The sequence below is a fragment of the Simochromis diagramma genome, unplaced genomic scaffold (genome assembly GCF_900408965.1).
Source record: "Simochromis diagramma unplaced genomic scaffold, fSimDia1.1 OVJJ01000545.1, whole genome shotgun sequence".
NCBI classification, from domain to species: Eukaryota; Metazoa; Chordata; class Actinopteri; order Cichliformes; family Cichlidae; genus Simochromis; species Simochromis diagramma.
Window position 1 is genome coordinate 1,899,261 of NW_024387371.1, and position 23,193 is coordinate 1,922,453.

Below are 23,193 nucleotides of genomic sequence, written 5' to 3' on the forward strand. Positions count from 1 at the left end.
CCTACAAGTCTCTTAAGCCCTGAAGGTTGTAGGGATTTGAGCATTGTTAGCATCGAGATAGAAATGGCAGGTAAAATAACAACAATAAAAACAACAGCAGCAAAAGTTAAACAACTGTATTAATTTACTGACTGTTAAAGTTATAATTTAAGGGAAATTGATTTCTTCTTTTCTTTTTATCTTACCTTATGTACATGTAGTATCCAGTATTACAGTACTCACAGTCAGAGTATTCTGGTTGTGTTATGCACATGTAAACATCTTATTTTGAGAAAACAGAATTTTGTAGTATAGAAAATACCTTCTTTAAATTCCTTTTTTGGTACAGATAGCCTCTTATAATCTGATCCTGTTATGATCCTGTTTGGTGATAATAAGATCCCGAATGTTGATGACTTTCTTCTTTTATTATTGTTGTATTAAGCCAATACATAGGCTGAACGGCCACTTTGTTAGGCACACATGTTAAAGTGTTCATTTAAGCAAAATGAGCTACTGAAGTTTAAACCGAGCATCAGGATGGGGGAGAAAGATGATTTAAGTGACTTTGTAATAGTCTTTGGTGCCAAATGGGTTGGCCTGACTATTTCAGAAATTGCCGATCTAAATATCAGACCATTATTCATCACTGACATTTTTTTACCACGGCCTCTGTGCGCTGTTACATTTTGTTTGATCGTTTGATGGTGACATTTCGCCCTGGCTGGGAGTCAAAAAGGAACAGAGCAGCTATGGTTCAGAAAGTAAATAAGACTGGCGTGGGAAAAGACATTTCCAGCAGATACATTCAAACAGATTTTGAGGTTATTAAGAATTTATTTCCCAAATGTATGAAGAGAATTATATCCAAAGGAGCTGCTGGGTTTCAGCACATTTTAAACCGTTACTGTGTCACATGCTGCACTGAGTGATCTGAAAATGTTAAGAAGGAACCAAATTCATACATAAGATAGGCAGGCAGTTTCATCGTTGTATCATTTGCTGTATATCATTCAGGAAAGGCTATCATGTCAAGATGGGTCAAAATCTCTGAGGTATGTTATTGAATTTATGCCACAAAGAATTAAAACAGCTCTGAAGGCCTGGTACTAACGAGATGTACTTAATAAAGTGGCTGATGAGTGTATATTTATTTGTATCTATATATGTTATGTGCCTATAATTATTTCATGCTAGTGAAGTTTTGCTTTTCCTCTTCACGCATTATTCAATTTTGCAGTGATTACGACTGATGTGGTCACATTTTATTCGGTGACTGTTGCTACACAAGCGAGTCATATTTGAATGAAAACCTGATATTACAAACTCAATTTACTCCACACAGAAGAACTATTAAACCAGAATGTGTCTCAAATAATAATGCGGCAAATGTGACAATATTGACTTTAGCTGACCAGATTTAATACTAAAAATCTTATTAACACTTGGTTTAACTTTGTTGCAATTTTTTCTCATAGCTCATAATAAAGTAAATCTAATTATATTTATCTTCAATTATTGGTTATGCACGTAGCAGAGAAATTTAAAGGCATTAAAGGGCTTTAAAGGCGTTATTGTCTAAGAGCTGTAGGCACTCCCCTGTGGCCACCTTAAGTGTTGCACTTGCTTACGTCACCTATACCTGCTTACGTCTCTTAAATGAAAAAATGTCTGCATAATTACACTGCAATTTCCACAGAGTTGGATCCGTTTCATTGTTTTATAATAGCGTTACAGCCATATTCAGTATTTTCATGTTAAAAAAAACTAAACAGTGAGTCAGAAATGGGCTGAGCTGGCACTGCGGGCTCAACGTACCCTGAACTCATTCTCGCGGTCCTTGGGCCCCTTGTGGAAAGGTCTGTCATAGTGGAAGCGGCTGACATTGTTTATGCGGTAGAAACTCTTGATCCTCTCAGGCACACGTTCCAGCTGAGGCACATCAGAAATGTCTGACACTGGAGTCACCGCATAGATCTGCAAGTCTAGAAGCCAAGTGTCAAGGAAGTGACAGACAAAGTCCGACATACATGCATATTCACTGAGGAGGAAGAGCAGAGGGGATGTTCAAAAGAAATACTTAGACAGAGCTTTAGTTTTTCCTGTGTGACCCTGGAAATCAACTTCAGTGTTTAGTTCAGTAGTTAATCTGTAATAATCTCTAATAACAACACTCAAATGCTTAGCAGAGTAATCAAAAGCCAATAAAATGCACAACACGTGGAGCAATCGCTCTGCTTTTCAAGTCATTAAATCTACCAGGCAAAAATGCAAAATAAATCTGGTTACTGCTTTTCGAATGACTCAATGCAATATGAACATCTGCGGACTGATGTTGCAATGGTCTCTCATTCTAAAGAAAAAATAATGAAGTCGTTTTAGCCATAGTGAAACTGCCAGGATACACTGAGCGTCACTTTGCAGGATGGTGTCATCTGGAATGTTTGGATGCTGCATGGCGATGGCTTGCGGAAATTCCCCCAGCATCCTTTGCTGAAAGTCCTCGAGCCGTTCATAGTCATACCCGCGACAGACAAACTCCTTGTTCTGGAGAAAGAGAAAAGACATAAGACCGAAATGTTGCTGAGAATCTGCTGCAAATGATTCTCAGAGTTTAAGTGAGGTGTTCCTCTGGACATTGCTTAATTCTTTCCAGTACTGTCTGATTTACTATTAAATTTAGGTGGTATTGCACAAATAAATTACATTTCAAGAAAGGGCGTATGGTTGGATTTCCAGTGCACTCGTCAGACTACAAATATATAATCTGAAGTTTGTAGAGTCAAACTGAATGGATAGATGCTTCATTTTATACATCAGTAACAAGTGGACTGAGAACGTCTTAATTTAAAGATTAAGAGGCTGAATACTTGTGTCCGTATAGTTTATGTGCAGCAGCAGATAGGCGACTAACTGAAAAGCGTGCAGTGGTTTTTCAGTTAGTGGACTATCTACTAACTAAAACCAAGCGCAGACCTAACTCTTTATAGCTACTGGACATTGAAGTAAGCAAATTACAAAATTAACCACATTTGTGGAAGAATGGGTTGTTCTAATGAACTCACTGAATTTGAGTGAGTGTGGTACAATAATAGGACGTCGCTGGTAAGACAAGTGAGTTTGTGAAATGCCTTCCTTCGTAGATATTCCCCAATAAACTGTAAGTGGAAGCATTTAGGAACCACAGCAACTCAGCAAAGTTGCAGGCAACATAGTGGGGTCACCAAGTGTGTAAAATTCACCAGTGCTCTGCTGAGCTCCACACCTCGTCTGGCATTAATATTAGCACAAAAACTGTTCATGGGAGTTTCATGCATGGATTTCAAGCTCCTGTAGGTGTAATGAATGAGTAGCCCAATACTTATGGTCTTTGTAGTGTATGAAAGAAGTGACAGGGAGCAAAGTAACAGGACAGACAACTAAACAAGCCTCTGTAAAGCCCTCAGGAATGAGAGATTTAGGTGATAATTCTAGGATAATTTTCACACTGTTCTTTAATACATTCATAAAACAAACAAACAAAACAAAACAAAAAGATTATAGCTACTTTAACTAAGGGTAATAGGCAAGGAAAGGCAATGAGTGCAAATAAATCTGTTGTCAGAGGACCGCACTGGGCAGACTTACTTAGATTAGAAGAAATTAATGCATCACCCTAAAATCTGTCAGGATGGCCATGACATATTTGGTAGTAATGGTTGGTAAACAATCTTACTTTTTAACTTCTCATCTTGCACAGCCTACTGCAGTTAAAGCAATGGTGGAAGTGCACATCTGAACACATCGGCAGGATTATATCTGTGTCAGACTGGATTTGGAAAGTCCTACCCTGAGGAAGAAAGGAAACTTCCTGCCATAGAAGCCCATTCGAAAGAACTCCGGTTCAATCCTCTGCTGTTCAATGATGTTGTCATAGTATGCTGCCTCCATTTTCTGTCACCGAATGAAAAAAATGCAAAAGAGTCAAGATGAATAATCGAGCAATCACACACATTACTGAGCTGACTCCATTTTCTTGGGAGTGTGGGCGTGCACAGGTAATTAGGACATTGTGTTTGCCGCTGTGCACGCGTCACACCAAATAACAGAGCATGATGATAACGGAGGAAGCTGTCAACACTACCACCTTCTTCATCACAAAGGATGCTTGTTTGTTAATAAAAGCAGAAATGAGGAACATGCGGGACTTACCCGTATCCAGCTGAGGCTCTGATAATCATATAGAGTCTCATACTGGAAAGCTAGCTCCCGGCAAAGAGAGATTCCATATTCCCAGCACTGCAAAGTCATAAAATGAAGCTGAATGAGAATAAATCTTGATTTATCCTTAATAATCAAGAGAAATGTCATAACATTAAAAGTGTGTTTTGGGAAGGTTGTAGGTTATTAAGATTTTAAATGGAACAATTTCAGCATCTAAATTGTCAGATTAGTGCAAAGAGACCATTATGATTTCAGGTTTTCTTTTTCTTTTATTAATATTATTTTTTCCATTTCTCCATATAAGAGAGTTAATTGGTATGTGTGATAGAACGTGTTGCTGAGTCTGCTATCTACTGGCAATTTTACCTTACATTTATCATTTTTCATTACCAGCAGCAGCAGGAGCGGCTTTACTGAGATCTACACTGAAAAAAATAAATCGGTGGATTAAAAGAAATATGAAAAAAAAAGTATGAGTATTAGTTTTATGCAGTAAAGTTAGGATTAGTCAACTCTTATTTTCTATGTTATTATTGCAAAACTGTATTCGGTTAAATGAACTTTTTTATGTTTTTTCATTCATGTGAAGACTTTTGAGGCATCTCATGTTAGACAATTCGAATTGCAATGATGTAAAAGCTATAACTCTTACCGGGAGAACTGAACTGCAGCAAACTGCATATAATTTTAAACCACTTCGCCAAACTTTATTAAATCTGCTTTTTTCCTCATCTATCATTTTTTTATTTCTTCATTTAACCTGTCATATTATTCCCACTGTTTCTTCAATTTCCTAATCCTTGTTTTATTTGTGTTTTTTAAGCTATTTATTTAATTATAATCTATTTGCTTTGCAAAGCCCTTTCTATTATTGTGTTATTGTAATTATGCTATGAATGTTTAATAGATACAATTTGTTGCTGCTAAATAAACTAGCATTATTAGTCACATTTCTTTTCAGAGCAGTGTATGAAAGTGAAGGTGGTTAGCATAGTTTATTTTAAATGTGTTACAAAACACATTTAAAATGTGTTAAAATTGTGCTTAAACAAGAGGAAAAGACGAGCATAGTGTTAAAGATCTAAAAACTTAACCTCGCTTAGCTGTTTTCTCTCTGATTCACACACAGTAGAAACATTTTTCTAAGTCCCATCATTTATTTCACAAGCTTTCCTTTAAACAGATACAGATTTCTGTTCGCCGTGTATGAACTGTAACAAATGCAGCAGCAGGTAAAGAACAGCTTCCCTTTTTAAACGAGAGCAGCAATAACACTGATTTAATGAAGGAGGCCACTTTTATTTCTTTCTCAGCTGCTCCCAGAGTCCAGAGGGCATTGTCCTCTCCAAAGCAGCAACACCAGTCAACTAATTCAATTTGGTGGATGAATACCAGCCAGGGAGGAATGATTCTAGGAAGCAAATCACATTTGAACAGAAATCTGACCCTCGCTGCTGCGTGCAAAGGCTGCATGTTTGTATTTGTATTATGATAGTCTGTGTTTACTTTAGCACAGAGAACTCTTAACTTAATTTAACTGGTTTTAGTTGCAATGATTTTCCACATATGATGATTGGGTTGCACAGTAAGCAGTAAAAAGATGTAACAACTGAAGATTGCATAGAATAGTAGAACAGTAGCTCCACTACCCACCTAACACAGCATTAATGCTCTACAGAAATATTCATAAAGAGCCTATACTGGTAATAATAACACAATTACAGTTTAAAATGCTAATAAGTAATGAAATTACATTTTAAAGCTTTTATACAGCATGGTTTTACACTGCAGTGTTGGGTGAAGGGTTAGTGCTTCTTTTGCCCCTCTGAATTCTAGTTTAACAGAAGCATGCAGGACTAATTTATGAAAAATAAGTGGAGATATGCAATTACTGGGGCTGGCAAAAGATGTAAAACACACTAAAAACTTGGGAAAAACATTGAATAGAAGCACTACAAGACTGACTCACTCCCAGATTTAATGAGGGAGAAATCTGATTATACTTGGGAGCAGCTGCACTGCAGATGAGAACAAACAGCCCTTTGAACAAAAAGCAAAAAAAAAAAAGCTATAAAATTTAATGTCGCTTTCATTTATCTAAGTTGATTTAGCTTCAAATGTGACTTGTCCAGCACGACCTAGTAATATCAATCCATCACTATAAAGTTAACTCAGCCTTTCCTTCATTTCCTCATTTGACTCGCTGCTGGAGGCTCCGCTGCAGTGCAGTCAGAGGTTAGCACAGGTCAGATATTACAGGCCTTTAACATTTGCATGAAACACTGGATTTAAGTCAGCGGAAACAGGAGCAGGAGACAAAGGAAAGGTATAAAAAATATTCACTTGCCTTGCCCTTGTTGAAGTAGTGGAGGATTTTACGACTCAGGTTCTCTTTACGTTGCCATTCGCTCTGACAGGGATAGTGAAGAAAATCCCTTAGGGGCCGGTCCTCCCACTGTAACAGCTCCCAGTACAGCAGGAGGGTGAAGGCTGCCTCTGTTGTCAAGGGGGTATGAAAAAAAATTGAGATTACCTTCTATATAAGTAAAAACCCAAAGGCTTTAGGCACAGTTAAATTTTTTTGTCCAGTTTTTGTGAACAGAAGATGTATGACATAAAACAGTCGGATGAACCTAAGCTCCCCTGATAATCATGTTTTTGTTTAAAAGCAGTCAGACTACAAGGAGCATCTGCACAGTTAACACCATATCAGACCTATAATATAGTTTTGACTGAAGCTGACTAATCATGGGCATGGATGTCATGGCAACTTTGGGATTTAATGGTTTCTTTGAATCATTCTTTTTTCCAGGGTTTACTAATTGCGCAGCATACAACATGTTTAATGAGTTTAAAAAAAAAAAAAAACAAGAATTGTGTGTGCACAAGTTTGAATTCATTTTGGATTTTCTCTAATTCAAACAAGATCAAAAGTATAGGCTGAAATACACCTCTGCTAATATTTGGTAAATGTAATTCTAGTTGGACCCTTCTTCTTGAAGGCAGAGACCATTTAAATTGGTTGGCTTCCTGGCACAGATCTGGCTTTTAAGGGTAATCAATTAATTTTTTAGGAAGTTTAATGTTAGCCTGCTTTATCCATTCCAAAACCAATACTCATGTGTGTTTGGGATCATTGTCCTGTTGGAATAACCAATTATGTCCAAGTTGATTTGAGGTGAGGTTGCTATTTCATTCATTTTGTCTAATGTAACAGTACCACTGGCAGTAAAACAGCCTCAGAGCATGATGCCACCACAACCATGCTTGGCGTTGTAGTGTTCTTAGGTCTGAAGCCTCACCTTTACTTGTCCAAACATGTCTCTTGTCATTGTAGCCAATTGTAGCTTGTAGATTGGAGATCAATCTTGGTCTCAACTGACCATAAACCTTTTCTCTAGAAGGCGTTTGGCCTCTCCGTGTGGGCAGTTTCAGATTTTGGCTGCCTATTGAATTGTTCAGTCGTGTCCAATAAGTCAATTGTGATCACTGAGGAGAAGTTAAAAGGCCTCGGCCTTGTTGAGTTAAAAGACATCGTAGAATCTTCTGCATCACCTATTAAATAACTAAGTCTGTATATATATATATATATATATATTAGCCAGTATTTATACTTTTTTAAGTATGAAATGAACAACTCTCTGTTTATTTTTCTGACCGTGAGGAGTATAAGAAAAATTATTAATCTAAACAAATAGATAGTGAGTTGTCTCCACTATGGACTCTTTGTTAATTGTGAAAAAGTTAACACACTTTGGTAGGTGTAATGTCACATAAAGTACAACTGAAATTATTAGTTCAAAAAGATTTTCAGTTGTTACAATTTGCTGATTTTTGTCTTATGAAATGATAAACTAAGTTTCCTTGAGTTTCTGAGTGTTGGTTGGACTATTTGAATTTTCAACCAACACTAGACTTCCACTAAAATCCATTTTATGCTGATTATCCTTTGTGTCCAAAGAAGAGTTTTTACATAATGAATGATTAATCTGGTAAACACATAAATTGGCAGATTAACTGATAATAAAAAAAATAAGTAAGTGTTCCAGCACTACGAACCCACTGTACCCGCTGATCCCACCTTCTGAATTGAATCATATTTTGGAAAAAAAAAAGCAAAGTTTTTTAATGTTGGTTCTGATTCACACAATAACCACATGTGCAATCACACCCAACTCTGCTGGACACTTAAATGTGTTTTGGTCATTTTCCCAGCTGCCTGTTGTTTGTTTTACGTAAGCGGCAATGAATAAGATTGAATTCAATTAGTCACATTTGGCTACATTTATGCGCACACAATAACACCACTGCTGATAATGTGAGATAATGTGAGTAAAGCTTTACTCACACAAGCCATTTACACAGTAAGATTACGCGACAACTTCCCCTGATTTCTGCTTTATGTGACTAAAGTGACATTACCGCATCGTAAATGTACTGTAAAGCCCCTTCTTCTCCAAATAAAATGGATAAATGTGATATAAATCTCACATTTACAACTTACATAAAAAAGCTGGCTGTACAACCGCCATGCAATAGTTTGACTTCTTAATGTTAAGCTAACAGCACATAATTATCTCTACCTGATATTAAGCTATCTATTTAACCATGGGTGTCGTTACACTTGTGTGATGTCTCTGTTTTTAGCACACCATTAGTTTCTCTATTATCTTCTTCATCTGCAGCCCAACAAAGAATCCAGTCAGCTGTAGTGAAGTTTCCCCCAGTTTGAATAGGACGATTCCCGAGTCTCAGATGCTGAAAGCGGACTCACTGCAGCTACCTGCTGAATAGCTCATTCTTCTTAGGCAACAAAAAACCCCAACTATGTGAAGCAAAGCTAGTAAGTATGTAAAGTCTCATGTGCATGAGTAATAAATCAACTGGAGCATGAAGGAGACGTCCATCAAAGGGTATGCACGTGTACACGCTCTCCTGAACATGAAGTCAAACTGAATTTCACCAGGAACAATTCATTTGTGTGTGTGGCTAAAAACTGTGGGGGTAGTGCTAGCAGGCTAATAACAACAGTCCACAAAGTTGCAAATTATGACTACACAGCAATAGCATCCTCCCTTCTGCTGCTTGCATCATTGTCCTGTGCAGTCATAAAACAGCAATATGAAAGGTCAGTATCTCAGACTGGCATAAAAGAGACTTTTTTGTTCTCTGCACTCCAGTTGAATTAAAATCTGCACAGAGGCAAAGAGAGAAGGTCAAATCTTGCATTCTTTTGTTGCATTTATTTAATTCTCATGTGCAAACTCTAAAGGATATTCCATTAAATATCTCAGGTACCTGTGAAGTCCTCTGCTTGGAGATGCAGGTCACACAGCTTGTGGATATAACGGATGTACATGTCTTCTTTGTTGACCTCTGATTTGTAGAAGTTCTGATTTTCAAAATAAACACGAATGGTGAATTTGTCTCCCCAATTTTGAAAATATTAATATATGCTTTTATAAAATCCAGAATAAAAACTCATGAAACTTCTTACCATAAGATTGACAGAGCCACCAATTTTCTTGTTCTCCATCTCATCTCCTTTCATGCAGTCCCTATAAATATGACGTGTTTACTTCTTATTGCTCTGCGATTTATTTTTAGAAAGCAACATAGTTAAGATGACAACTACATTTTAGCCTACCTGTAATCTAGTATTCGCTCAACAAGTCTTGTGACTGATGTGACAAATGAGATTCCTGTTTCTCTCCAGGTCTCCTGCTCAATCTTCTCCAGCAGGCTGCACAGAAAATACATTAAAGCATTTTTACCAAAGGCGATGAGCACAGAAATGCAACACATATGAATAAATATGTCTGCCAGTCCATTCACCTTGGATACGGACCAAACAGTTGGGTCCTCGGGTGACGACAAAACAAAAAAGAAGCGTGTTAGAAGGAAATACTAATAGAGTGGCATTATCCTGAATATCACTCCACAGGCTCGCTAAACACGGGTTTGATGCTTACAACAGGCTGAAGAGCTCTCTGTGATTGTCATCGCCTTTCCCATCCGACACCATGCTGTCCAGCTTATCCATCAGCTCTGCCTCCACCTACACAAGCACAAACACATTCAGCCAAAAGATGTTATGTGACAAAGGGCCTGTCCATTGCTGCAAGCTAACAATGGGTTCATTTCATAGTGCAATGTCATAATTATGCTACCTGTTTGAAGTTTCCATTTTTCCTCTGCTCCCAATCCATCATGTCATGAAAAATTGGGATCATAATATTTCGAACCTCGGTCTGTGGAACCAGCGTAACACCAAGGAAGGGACCCATCATTCCTGGGATGAAGTGTGGCTTATTGTCTCCTGGATTAAGAAGATTCATACAGACAGACCAGTTTGTTTGCACTAATTTCATGGATATACGTAGTACTGTGAAAAGTCTTAAGCCACCTTTTATTTCTTTATACTTTGCTATGAAGTAGCTGAACTTATTTTACTTTTTTAAAGTGGTCTTGAGCAATAGTTCTCCAGGTTTTCTGAGGGTGTTTAATAGTTCTTCTTTGGGCATCAGCTGCTCTGTCATTCATGTTTGCTCCAGTCACTGTACTTGTACATTTTCAAAAAACATTCTGAGAAATCCCTTTTTTTTCTGGGTGGCATGGTGGTTAGCCTGGTTGCTTCCTAGCAAGGAGGTCCTGGGTTTAAATCTACCAATCACCTGCTGGATTTTGTGGAATTTGAATATTCCCCCTGTATCTGTGTGGGATCTCTCCTGGTACTTCGGCTTCCGCCCACAGTCCAAAGACATGTGGTTAGTGGGGTTATGTTAATTGGTCATTGAATGGTTGTCTGTGTCTGTGTTATCCCTGCCACAGCCTGGTGACCTCTTCAAAGTGTACACAGCCTCTTACCCTATGTTAGCTAGCATAGGCTCCAGCAACCCCGCAACTCTAAATTGGATGCAGGGTTGCAGGAATGTAAACAGATGTTAAGTAACTTAACACTTAGTTTTTCAAGCATAAAAAAACATGCCTTATTCAAAGAATGAACCTCTGTTGTTTCTACACAACAACAACTTAGCATACAATCAGTTCTAAACTGTATTTTTATGCACGTTGTTGCTAGAAGCATGTCACAAAAATACACTTGTTCTAATTTCTTTTGTTAAAGCTACAAAAAATACCACAGTTTGATGGGCCTAAACTGTATTGTTTTGCTAGCAAGGTGAATCCCAAAGAGCTATTAGCTGCAAACTTGGTATATGAGAAAATGGTGAGTTTTTTAGTGGAATTTGAGGAAATTGGTCAAGTGGAGGACACCTGACATCAATGCATCAGTGGCCACAAGTTTCATGGAGTGCTTAATCCAAATGAAATTTCTGCTTCAAATTGCTTTCAATATGTACATAGGAGGGCAGGAGAAAGGTAGAACAGCAAGTGTCTACAGGCAATTCTAAAACACATGGAGAATCTGTCATGATTTGGGACCGCATTTCAGCTGGTGGTGAAGCCAGAAAAGTGCAGTCAAGTTTTATTCCACCACACAATACCATCTAAAATGCTTCTGATTGCCTTAGGCTTCATTTTTCAACTTGAAAATGATCCCAAACACACTGTCAATGAAGTAAAAGTGTACATTATCAGTCATGGACTGGCCTCCCCAGAGCCCTAACCTCAATATTACTGAAGCAGTGTGGGATCATCGTGACAAAGAATGGAACAAAAACCAGCCAACATCCAAAGAAGAGCTTTGAACGTCCTTCAAAAAGCCTGGAGAACTATTCTCAGGAGCTCAGGCTGTGCTGAAGAGTAAAGGTGGTCATACCAAATACTGCCTTTCAAGCACATTGTAACTATAAAACTCTGTTTTTGCCTTATAGTCATTATTTTCATGGATTTTTGCACGTTTCAATAAGTCGTTCCACCCAATTCCCAGTTTTCCTATCAAAATAAAGAGAAATGAGGAATGGCTTGAGAATTTTGCACAGTAGTGTAATTGCTAGTGATACATGTATGTGTCTGTGCTAAAAGTGGGCATCACAAACCTAATTTTTGCCACATGCTGAAGAGCTCATATGCCATCATAACTCTCATGTCACCATACCTACAAATAGAACAGCAAAAAGAGATCAAATGTCGAAAATGACATAATTAACACGATGCTTGGAAGAAAGCACACACAATTAAAAAACTCTTACTTATCTAGGACTTTCTTTCTCTTTGCAGGACCTAATGACTCCAGCTGCAGGCTGGGCTGGTTGATGTACAGCACAGTGAGGCTGAAAAAGGAGTTCCACACCTGACAGACATAGAATTATAAACAAAAGTAAAGAAACGCAACACTGAATGACATTTAAATTGCGCTAGTTAGCTGCTGTGTGGCTTCATGGTGTAGTGAGCACTAGCTGCTCTCCTAACACGCACCTTGAAATCAAAATCTGCATCTGAGAAGTTCTTGTGCAGTGCCGGAGACAGAAACTGTGTTGTCACTACGATGATACTGCAGAAAGCAAACATTACCCTGTCAGCTTACAAAATGAGCTAGGTGCCAAAAATAGATGAAACATTTTGCAACACAAGCGTCACCTTCAGAGTAGGATTATCTGAAGAAAGCCTGATCTAATGGTTGGCTGTATTCCCTTACCATCTCTGGGACAAAGACTGCATGACAGAAATGGAAAAAGCAGACTCACTGACTGGTTAGGAGCCGCATGACACTCCAGTCACGGGGGAAGATAGTCAGTTTCATCAGATTGCGAAACACGCAGAAGATCTTCAACAGGAACTCCTGCAGAGGAATATATTAAGAAAGAGTATGCAGTTCTGAAATGTAGTAAATAGGCCACTGCACAAAGCTTTGAGACTCAGAGAGTTTCCCACCTTTAGTTCCTCCTTGCTGTGGAAGTTGTTGAGTAGATGGTGAAAATGGATCTCCGTCATCTGCCGGAGCAGGGACAGAAGACAGGAAACATACTCCCCCTGTATGCAAGAACATCGCAGACACAGAAAGGTTAATGAAGAAAAAGATGAACTAAATGGAATTTATTTTTACTGTCCATCAAAGATGCTGCTTGCGCGACAGTTTACCGTTATCTCAGCAGTGCACTGGGGGCATCTTTGTCCTCTGGATGTCTCCACAGAGTGAGATTTGCTCATGATGGACAGAAGAGTTTGCAGCAGCACATCCAGCAAGCTCTCCACCATCATCTCCACCTCCTCCTGAACAGAAGACTCCTGAAAACAAAAATCAAAGGAGTAAACTGACGGATGCAGCGCAACTAAAAAACATTAGCATACAATACGTCAGTATGTGTTAAGTATGCACAGAGAACAGGGATCTGTACCATGGAGCTTGTCTTGATTATTGAAAAAATACTGCCCAGGATCCCAGAACAAATGAGCAGCTCCCTCTGCTGGCGTAGATGCAGGTGGATGTGATGTAAAACCACTGGCAACAATATACTACGAGATTCTGGCAAAAGGGGAAAGAAAAGAAGGAAGCAAACTGAATATAAAACGAAAAACACACTTTACGCACATTAGATTTGCATGGGCTGAAACCGTCGGACCATGCTGTTCTGTCATCTTCAGAGAAAAACATTTTCTTAAAACCTTCACAATTGTCTCACCGGGGAAGAAAAAGAGGCGGCTCTCGACTGTGCGAGCAATAGACTGCAGCTTGACCACATCCATAGACTGGCCAATGTCCACTGTGCTGGGCATGCTCCCTAGGGTGCCCCTGACATATTCGGCTACCTCCTGAACAGTGAACATCTGCAGCAGCTCATCAAAGATATCAGGGAAGCTGTTCAACAGCGCTGCCTTGAGAGGGAAACAAAAGCACAGAGCTGCAATTAGTAGAATACATAGGGAACAAATATTCAGTTTCAAAGATGCTACAAATACACTGAAAGTCATAACACAAATGAATGAAAAGGCCTTTCTCCATGACATACACACATAAAATGAAAAAACAAATTAAGCGGAAACTCAAAGGAATCCAGCAAATGTGTTGATGCACAAAACGGTTTAGTTAATTTTATATTTAGTCTCAAATTAAAACATCTAATCTTTCAGATCCAGGTTGATTCAGATTCAGGTTGCGCAGTATCTGCTGCATTGTGGAAGAAACACAAGGGGGCGCTGTAACTTACTGAGGAGGACGAGAGCCCAGGAGCATGAACACAGAGAGGCATGCAGCTGATGAAAGCCCTAGACTGTCCAAAAATCAAGCCAAGGAGGGCTCAACAGTGGCAGTGAAGGATGGAAGCATCAATCAAAAAACACAACAAATAAAAGTCACAGGAATAAAAGAAGTTAACAAACTCAAGCAATGAAATATGAATGCAAACTGAGAGTGAATAAAACTGAAAATTACAAAAAAAAATTATAACAAAAGATAAAAATGGCTGGTGAGCAGGTGACATAAGGGGGATTTTGAGAGTAGTTTAAAGGGGAAATGGTTGTTGGCCGTGAAGTGTGAAGCGTCTGACCTGTGTGAACACCAGATTCTCTGAGCTGCGGCTATCCAGACTCAGGACAAAGCGGATCGACTGGAAAAGCTCTTGGATGCTGGCTCTGAACTGCTCCTCCTCCATCCCGCAGGTGGCTCTTGAGTACAGGATACGAGACTGGACGATGAACTTGAACAGATACTCTAACGCCTGAGTTGATTGTTGGGGAGATATAGATAAGGAGTCAGTTGGTGCTCACTTCATCAGTTTCCAAACAAAGAATGAAACTTGCATGCTGGATGAGTTGAATATTGAAAATCAATACATAAAACAAATGCTTCTAATCAGGCCCTGTGACAAAGTATCTGTTTAAGAGATTCAATCACAAAGGAAATTCAAAGAGCACATGGAAATGCTGCACTCTGTATGTCATTTTTAATAACTTCCTTTCATTAGCTTTTCTTTCAGAAGGACATCCGCTTCCTGAGGCCTCATACGATGTCACATTATTCCTTATCAGCACATCTGTTTGACCATTTCCTCATGCCATGCTAATTAATCGCTGCAGAATGAGCCAAGGAAGAACCAGAAGTGAAGTGAGTGCGAGACTTTACCCTCATGGCTTCCTGTATGTGGTCCTGTCGGACGACCTCAGCTGAACGGTCCATGTACCACTTTAGACATCGAACCAGCTCTCTGCAGACAAATTTTCTCAAAGTAAGACACTTTGCGCAAAACCAGAACCTGAGCTTCTTCTTTATTTGTGCTACAGACTAACTTCAAAGAATTTGGTAAATGTTTTTATACTTGTATGCCAAAGCTCCTGCAAAGTGGTTTTGTATGTAGGAGTCCATGACGGGTCTGAAGTGGTAGAAACGGCTGTCCCTGAGCAGGTTAATGATGAAGACCTGAGCACACAAATACATATAAATTGTAAAACACTTCCTCTACCTAAAAGTCACAATACAAATTTTAATTTGTGAGTACAGCTCCTTTCATTTTCTTACCAAAGACTGGAAAACCAGCGGCCCGTATTTATCAGTGTTGTCATCTAAAAGACAGAAGAGCGTATCCAGGACATCTCGCAAGAACTGCAAAGAGAGGGGAACAAAAAGAGCACGTCTCAAAACAAGCATCGCATTAAAGGCTTTACTGCTAACTAAAATAGAAACAAGGAAAAAAGAAAAAAGGATAGCCCCGTCATCACAAACATTTTAAAAACATTTCTGTTTTTTTTCTGACACGCTAATGTGACCGCTCGACAGACCAGCTCAACGCAATTTCTCTAAATACTACAAAAACTTTACGTGTATTTTGGATGCACACAAAGAAATCCTACTCCTTAATCACAACAACACAATATTTAGCAAATAAACAAAATGAAACCATAACAGGATAATAAAACAAATGATCTTCAGATATTATCAAAAAAAACTGAACTCAGTAAAGCTACAGTTACAGAAATAATAACCTTGACAATCTCCTCCCCGCTGATTTGGCGTAGTCGACCGAGGATGTCCAACACCCTGTCTGGGTGGGCCTTCCAGTTAAGAAGAGCCAGAAGGTCCACTGAAAGAAAGAAATCCAAATAAGCTGACCAGGAAGACACAGCATGGAAGAGCAGCATGTATAAGGTGGTAGATTACCATTTTGTGTTAGTTTGGTGGAGCAGAGTATCGTAGAGACCCAGAAGGTTTCTTTGGGGCTTCTCTGGAAGGGCAGGTTAGCAGGTAGGTTGGGGCAGCTGTTAAAGTCCTCCTTACAGCAGGGCAGGCTCAGATAAAGGCCCTGGTTGCTGAAGGTGGCGTTTTCATCACACTAGAGGATTGAAATGGAACAGTAAGAGCTGGACACACACATGTGGACAATTAATATTTAATGAAAGAATACTGCAGCAAAAAGAGCTGCAGTTCTAGTCAATAACAGGGTGGCTGTAGCTGTGGCTTTTGGCAGCTGTTGCTCAGAAGGTCGAGCGGGTTTTACACTAAACATAAGGTACCCAGCTCCTCCAACTTCCATGTCCTTGTGTCCTTGGGCAAAGTACCAAACCCCCCAAACTGCCCCAGATTTATCCATCAGAATACGTGCATGTTAGGAGAAGCCCTGCGTGTATAGTTAAAAGCTCTATGTGAATGTGCCTTGTATATGTAGCGTATTTACCAAAATATCAGTCAAAAATGGTAAATGGGAAAATGAATTTGGCTCTTCTCTCTGGGAGCAGTAAAAAAAACCAGCCAACTGCCACACTAGACCTCGGTGTTTCGCTCAGTTATTTACATAATTATGTTTTAATGTGCTAAGTACACATGCATGATCACATATCAAAAACTGACGACATGTCAGGCAGCTAACAAGGATGAGATATTGCATAAAGGCAGGACTTTCACTCGTGTATGAGTCACTTTCTACAGCTGCTGCAGAGCACCACATGTCTGCAGCATCTTACCTTGTACACATACAGCTCATGACTCTCATCTGAGAGTGTGGTCCCATCCTCTCTCATCAGAGGAGTGAAGGCAAAACCAAACAGTTTTTTCTCCCCTTTGTCTTTAGCTGAAAGGAAACACATCACAGTATCCCGAATCATATATTTAACTATGCTGCATAAACCTTGCATACTGTGAGCAATCATCCGAATAAACGTGTGTACTGGGGGTGCCACTGGGTTGCATTACTGACTCACTGGAGCAGTGTCTGAATTCAAATCGTAGGTGGGAGCCTCTGAAACGGTCTATAGGAATGGGCAGCTTGACCATCTCACTCCAGCGAGGACTGTTGTTGTGATACAGGACAAACGAGCGATATTCAGAGGTGTTAGGCTCCCCACTGCCTAAACTGATGCAATCCTGCAAAAAAAGCAGACTTGCTGTAGTTCATATACTGACGATATGGCACGTATTAACTCATGTGCACATGCGTCATACTTTGAGTGTGTCGCCGTCGGCGTAGAGCACATAGAGCGTGACTTCGATGTTCTTCTGGACACTTTTGCCGCCCCTCTCAAACTCCCCCCGCTCCAGGGTCAGATACAGGTCGTTGCGTGTGTCACCTAGGAAAATTAAACAGCCCAAATTTTACTTAGAGGGGAAATGATTTCACAGATTTGTCAGAGAGAACGCTGCTGTTCGTGAGAGAGAGAAAAATGATGAAGCCTTTTGTGGCTCCAGAGGGACTTTTGCAAAATGTGACTGCCTCAAGTAAGATCACTTTGAGGTCAGCTGAGTATGAAAAAATAATCTGGAAGTTTGGAGTTGGAAAACAATTAATCTGCATTAGGAAGGCAAAGACATCTCTGAAATTCCCCAACTACGACAACAACCCTGTCTCCAGCCATGTTCATGCGAGCCTCTGCTCCACAGAGGAAGTGTGAGCGGTCAACATAAATTAAGCCTTCATGTGGACTTGAATGTGCACTGTATGTCACATTCTCCTCAATGCAAAGTGACCCCACTGAGTTGCAATAAACCAGGTCATGACTGCCTCAGCACCTTTTGTTCGGTCAGAGTTTAATGAAAGAAATATCAGTAGCAACAGTGCATGCAGATATTGCAGTTATTTATAAAATCAGATTATAGTTATTTATATCAAGTCATTTCCTTGGGGACAGATGACTCACAAGGAGTGATATTGGGAGGTATTTCAGGCTAACTGGAAATAAGCTGGAGAGGGGAGGAGAGGACAGGATTATGCATTCTCCGTAGACACAAAGCACTGCAATGTCAGCTGATGAAATATTCCGAAATAAACACACTTCTCCCTTTTCTCTTTCTTTGAGTTATCTTTAAAGACCTCTGCTCTTTAAAATCTGCTCTGCACCTGACCTACATGCTGATCTCGCGCAGAGAGAGCGAAGAACGTAGAGTCTACAAAACACCAGGAGTGGAAAAAGTCCTTTGCAGTGGCAACAACATAGCGTAACGCCATTTCAATTAAAAGTTTTACTTACTTATTATGTAAGTTCAAGTACATAGAGAACACAAGCTGAATGTACTTGGTATAAAAGGGAAAGTCTTTTTTCTGCAAAAAATTGTTTTTGTGTGTCACGCGTATAGACTCACTGGCCACTTCATTAGGTATACCTTACTAGTACTGTACAGGACCCATTTTTACCTTTAGAAGAGTCTGAATTCTCAATGGCCAGGTTTTCCACAATCCAGCATTGTGGAAAACGTTCTTCAGAGAAAACATTCTTCAGAGATTTTGGTCCATATTGACATGACAGCATCACACAGTTGCTGCAGATTTGTCAGCTGCACAATGATGTAAATCTTGCATTTAAGCACACTTCAAAGGGGCTTTATTAGACTGAGATCTGGTGACTTTGGATGTCATTGAAGTACAGTCAACTCATTGTCATGCTTGGAAAAACAGTTTAAGATGATTGATGTTTTGTAAAACGGTGCTTCATCCTGCTGGAAGCAGTCAACAGAAGATAGTATACACAGTGGTGATAAATGGATGGACATGGTCAGCAACAATACACAGGCAGGTGGTGTTTAAATGATGTTCAGCTGGTGCTAATGGCCCAGAGTGTGCCAGGAAAATATCCCCCACGCCATTATGTCACCACCACCACCATCAGCTTCAACTGTTGATACAGAACAGCACGGATCCGTGCCTTCATGTTGTTTTGGCCAAATTATAAGAAATTGACTCTCATTAAAACAAGCAACATTTTTTGTGATCTTCAATTGCTTGTTTTTGGTGTGCTTGTGTGAATTGTTGCCTCAGTTTACTGTTCTCAGCTGACAGGAGTGGCATGTGTGGTCTTCTGCTACTGTAGCCCTTCTGCTTCAAGTTTCATTATGTTGTGGGTTCAAAGATGATCTTCTGGATACCTTGGTTGTAGCATGTGCTAATTTGAGTTACAGGTGCTCTCCTGTAAGTTCAAACCAGCCTGGCATCAACAAGTCTGAAGAAGAATAAGGTTATCCTCATTCTCTGTAAAAAGTGGGCATGGCTTTGTGGGAAAACCTCCGTAGACTGGCAGTTTCTGAAATACTCAAAAACAACCATGCCATCTTCACTTAAATCACATTTCTCACCCATTCTGATACGGAGTTTTTCAGCAGATCATCATGACCATGTCTGTACGCTGGGTTGTCGTTACATGATTGGCTGATTAGATATTTCCGTTAACATGAAGCAGAACAGGTGTACCCAACAAAGTGGCCGTGGAGTATATAACATTAGATTTGTAATCCGCTGGTTTTAACTATTTTATACAGAGAGCTTCAAACTCTCTAAGCAGGGAGGGCTACAGTAGAATCGTCTCTAAACAAAGATTACTTAAAGACTTCTGAAATGTGATGCAAGCTCACTGATTTCATACACTTTGTACAAGCGCTATGTTTTATAAATTGTACCATATTCTAAAAGTAAAGTCCTGATAAATAGTACAGTCATTAATCTGTCAGCTACACCACCTACAGACATCAGCAGGAAAAAGTACAATGACATGTGGGGGTACCAAGCAGTATCAAATGAAAATGTTCTACCGTAGTGCAAGTACCTTAGTGGAGTACAGGAGTAAATGTACTTACTGTGTTATTTTCCACTACTGCAATATGCTGCTCACACCTACATGTTTTCCAGTCTCTATCCAGATTGGAATAGCTATAATAACATGCCTGTAAACTGAGCAACATGACCATTCACGTATATTGGCATTCATTTGTCGGTGTACACACAAAGCAAAGGGTTGGTTTTTGGGCTAATAGTAAGACTGGAGAGTTCTTTGCTTGGACCAGTAATGAGGTGGAACTGTTCCTGTATATTTGGAAAACAAAGATAATCAATTGCCAGAGAAGGACAAGACAAGAATTACCCATAAAGGATTAAACAACTGAAGGTGTGTGAGCCAAGCTAAAACATTTTGGATTAATTTATGTGACTTATAACATCCAATCAGGAGGCGAATGTCACGTTTTCTTTGCTACCTACTCAGATGATTTTTGCTTTTTGATGCTCTAGTGGATGCCAGGCATTAAAACAGTAAAGGTTGCATGTAGTTAGATGTTTTAACAGTTTAAAGCTGAGGCTGTACACTGAACTTCTCTTTGTCCATTATAGCCCTCTACTTTTTGCCTCCTTACCTGGCAAGATGACATCTGGGAAACCCAGTTTGCGTGTAAGTGCCAAAGCCCTGTTGAACACAGCCTGGTTCTCCCGTCTGATTTGCTCCAGCTCACCTCGCAGCAGCTGCAGGGAAATGATGAGGCCTGGAGGCAGGGGCAAAGGGATGGTGGGCATAAATGATTGTGTGTAAATTGGGAAAAGGGCAAATGAAGAGGTGTGAGGTCGTGGGTGGAAATCAGAATCGAATAAAAGACAGCACAGGGACAAAGAAGAAGAGAGATGTAAGAAGGGAGGGGCAGAGGGGTATTTAAAGGACATTAGTCAGAATGTGCGGGAGGAGAAGACAGACAGAAGAGTGAATGGAGAGACGTGATCAGAGCCAGAACATAAGGAGGGAGGGAAAAATTGGGTTCTGGAATTACACAAAGAATCGAGGGAAAATATGGGTTTTGCACAAATCCGGGGACGTATTATTGTGAGGCTTGAGTCTTAAATAACCTATGAGATACTCATAGGGAGAGATGTAACAGTGAATTATGAAAGATCAACCCTTACAGTCTCTCCACTTTTCAATATTTCACAAAGCAAGACGGTTTAACGAGACTCGAGGCGATCTTTTGAAAGCAGAAAACAAATTGGCTGAGTTGCATGTGCTGCATGTGTTGCATGCAGTTGAATATACAGGTATTTTGTTTTCATTAAGAAGTTTATAGTTAAACAGACCCATTTTTAAGTACAGTTGTAAAAAAGTTACAGATAAAATTGTCCAAAAAAACCCCCATTAAACTAAGTTTAAATAAAACTGGGACACCAGAGCCCATTTAGAACAGACCGAGGATTCCTGTGAGCCGAATCACAGGACAGTTTTCCACTGCCCACTAAATTGTGGACAACTCTGGGTGTCTGTTTTAAGAGGAATGGGTATTAGCAAGCTTGTTATCAGTGCACAATTAGATAGCCAGAATATGTGGAGGCATATTTGTGCACACTGGAAGGCTATAGACAGCATGCCATTCAGTTGTTATTGTTAAGGAAAAGCCTTCTTGATTCAGCAATACAATGCCAACATAGATTCTTCTCCACAATGAAAGATTCCCAGCGCTAAACTGGCCTCCTTGTAGCAGTTGACCTGTCAACTACTGAAAATATTTAAAATATCACAAATCAGAAATACAACAAATGAAGTCCCTGAAAAGCTGAAATACAATATCAACAGTCTGCTTTCAAAACACCAGCAATTTGTCTTGTCAGTTCCCAAACACTTACAGAGTTTTGTTGAAAAAAAGAAGTGATGCAACGTGGTGGTAAACATGCCCCTGTCCCAGCTTCAGAAATGTGTTGTTGGCTTCGAGATGAGCTTAATGTTCTTTTTTTTTTCTTTTTTTTATAAATGTGTGCTGTTTGTTTACAATTTTGAATTAAATATGGGAAGTTCTGTTATTGTTTACATCTAACTAGCTTTTTTTGGAAACAAGGCTATATTTGTATTTTTAATTTAAAGAAGAAAAGAAAAGAAAAGAAAAACAGAGGTGGAAATTTAATCAGCAGAAACAGCATATTTACCATAGTTGGTGCTGGGGGCTGAATACTTGGTGTTAGACTTGCGGATGATGTTCTCATGTACCTGGTACCATTCGTTCTCATTGTTACATCTGGAGAGAAAGACAATTGGGGACGGCTGTTAACAACACACCCATCAGAGGGTCCAGATGGATGGTTCAGGACTGTATGTATGGGGACTGCACGAGCAGCATGAGTCCCAGAGCCGATTTCCTCCTGAAGAAAAGGTAGCAGCAGGGGGAGGTGCTATCAAGCAGCACATTAGCCGAAATGCACAGCGCACTAAGCAAACCTGACAGTCAGCTCTCTACCAGCCTTTTTCATTACTGTGGGCCCAAAGGCCCCTGGGAAAGGCATGGGGAAATGCACATACTGGAGCGATATAAGAGCCGACAGTTTGGAGGCAGCTCAGCACTGAATCACTGCTTCCTTTTTAAAGGGAAGGGATCTTTGCGTCCACCGAGAAAGCCAATAAAAACGGCGGTTTTCTATTCGAGAAATCTTTATTTCACACTGAGCTGCTGTATGGTACTCCACAAGAAAAACAGAACGTAACTGGATGGCAAAGTGTAAAGACGATCACTGACCGGGAGCGAGCTCAGAGAAGGACAGTGCAGATACGAGGAGACACTCTAACTGTTGACTGACAAGAAAATATGCTGAGCGTGGCGTTATTTTTGCTTTGTCCTCTATCTTTGCTCAATTATCTATGTGTCATCTCTCTCGGCCTCTTCCCCTCTCCTTCTCTGTGTCTCCTTCCTTCGCTGGGCTGGCTGGTGTACAGGAGTGTCTTTCTGTGGCAAAGCCTAACAGAAGCAGCCAGATTCACAACATGCCAAGTGCCCTATCTCAGGCCCAGGGTGAGAAGCTATTGATTTTCCAGAGGACGCTTCATTATCATTCTGGTCAAAAACACACCAAGCATCAGCAGTGTAACACTAGGTTGTCATGCTCAACATTTCGA

General features: G+C 39.9%; 1 protein-coding gene across 3 annotated transcripts in view; it reads right to left on the minus strand.

Annotated features, from left to right (window-relative positions):
- LOC120719091 (dedicator of cytokinesis protein 3-like) overlaps positions 1–23,193 on the minus strand; it is a 51,323-nt gene that overhangs the window by 6,592 nt on the left and 21,538 nt on the right. For all 3 annotated transcript variants that reach the window (XM_040007990.1, XM_040007989.1, XM_040007987.1), the window contains exons 13-42: positions 22,233–22,321; positions 20,687–20,812; positions 17,516–17,640; positions 17,275–17,437; positions 17,038–17,144; positions 16,238–16,409; positions 16,063–16,160; positions 15,599–15,682; positions 15,399–15,499; positions 15,206–15,287; positions 14,631–14,801; positions 13,767–13,959; positions 13,482–13,609; positions 13,225–13,371; positions 13,018–13,116; positions 12,831–12,925; positions 12,562–12,637; positions 12,336–12,436; positions 12,183–12,241; positions 10,353–10,501; positions 10,155–10,240; positions 10,018–10,044; positions 9,830–9,925; positions 9,680–9,740; positions 9,481–9,574; positions 6,530–6,678; positions 4,171–4,257; positions 3,808–3,912; positions 2,385–2,526; positions 1,798–1,964 (exon numbers count right to left, since the gene is read on the minus strand). In XM_040007990.1, coding sequence (XP_039863924.1) covers positions 1,798–1,964; positions 2,385–2,526; positions 3,808–3,912; positions 4,171–4,257; positions 6,530–6,678; positions 9,481–9,574; positions 9,680–9,740; positions 9,830–9,925; positions 10,018–10,044; positions 10,155–10,240; positions 10,353–10,501; positions 12,183–12,241; positions 12,336–12,436; positions 12,562–12,637; positions 12,831–12,925; positions 13,018–13,116; positions 13,225–13,371; positions 13,482–13,609; positions 13,767–13,959; positions 14,631–14,801; positions 15,206–15,287; positions 15,399–15,499; positions 15,599–15,682; positions 16,063–16,160; positions 16,238–16,409; positions 17,038–17,144; positions 17,275–17,437; positions 17,516–17,640; positions 20,687–20,812; positions 22,233–22,321 — 3,379 coding nt within the window. The remainder of the gene's footprint in view (positions 1–1,797; positions 1,965–2,384; positions 2,527–3,807; positions 3,913–4,170; positions 4,258–6,529; positions 6,679–9,480; positions 9,575–9,679; positions 9,741–9,829; positions 9,926–10,017; positions 10,045–10,154; positions 10,241–10,352; positions 10,502–12,182; positions 12,242–12,335; positions 12,437–12,561; positions 12,638–12,830; positions 12,926–13,017; positions 13,117–13,224; positions 13,372–13,481; positions 13,610–13,766; positions 13,960–14,630; positions 14,802–15,205; positions 15,288–15,398; positions 15,500–15,598; positions 15,683–16,062; positions 16,161–16,237; positions 16,410–17,037; positions 17,145–17,274; positions 17,438–17,515; positions 17,641–20,686; positions 20,813–22,232; positions 22,322–23,193) is intronic.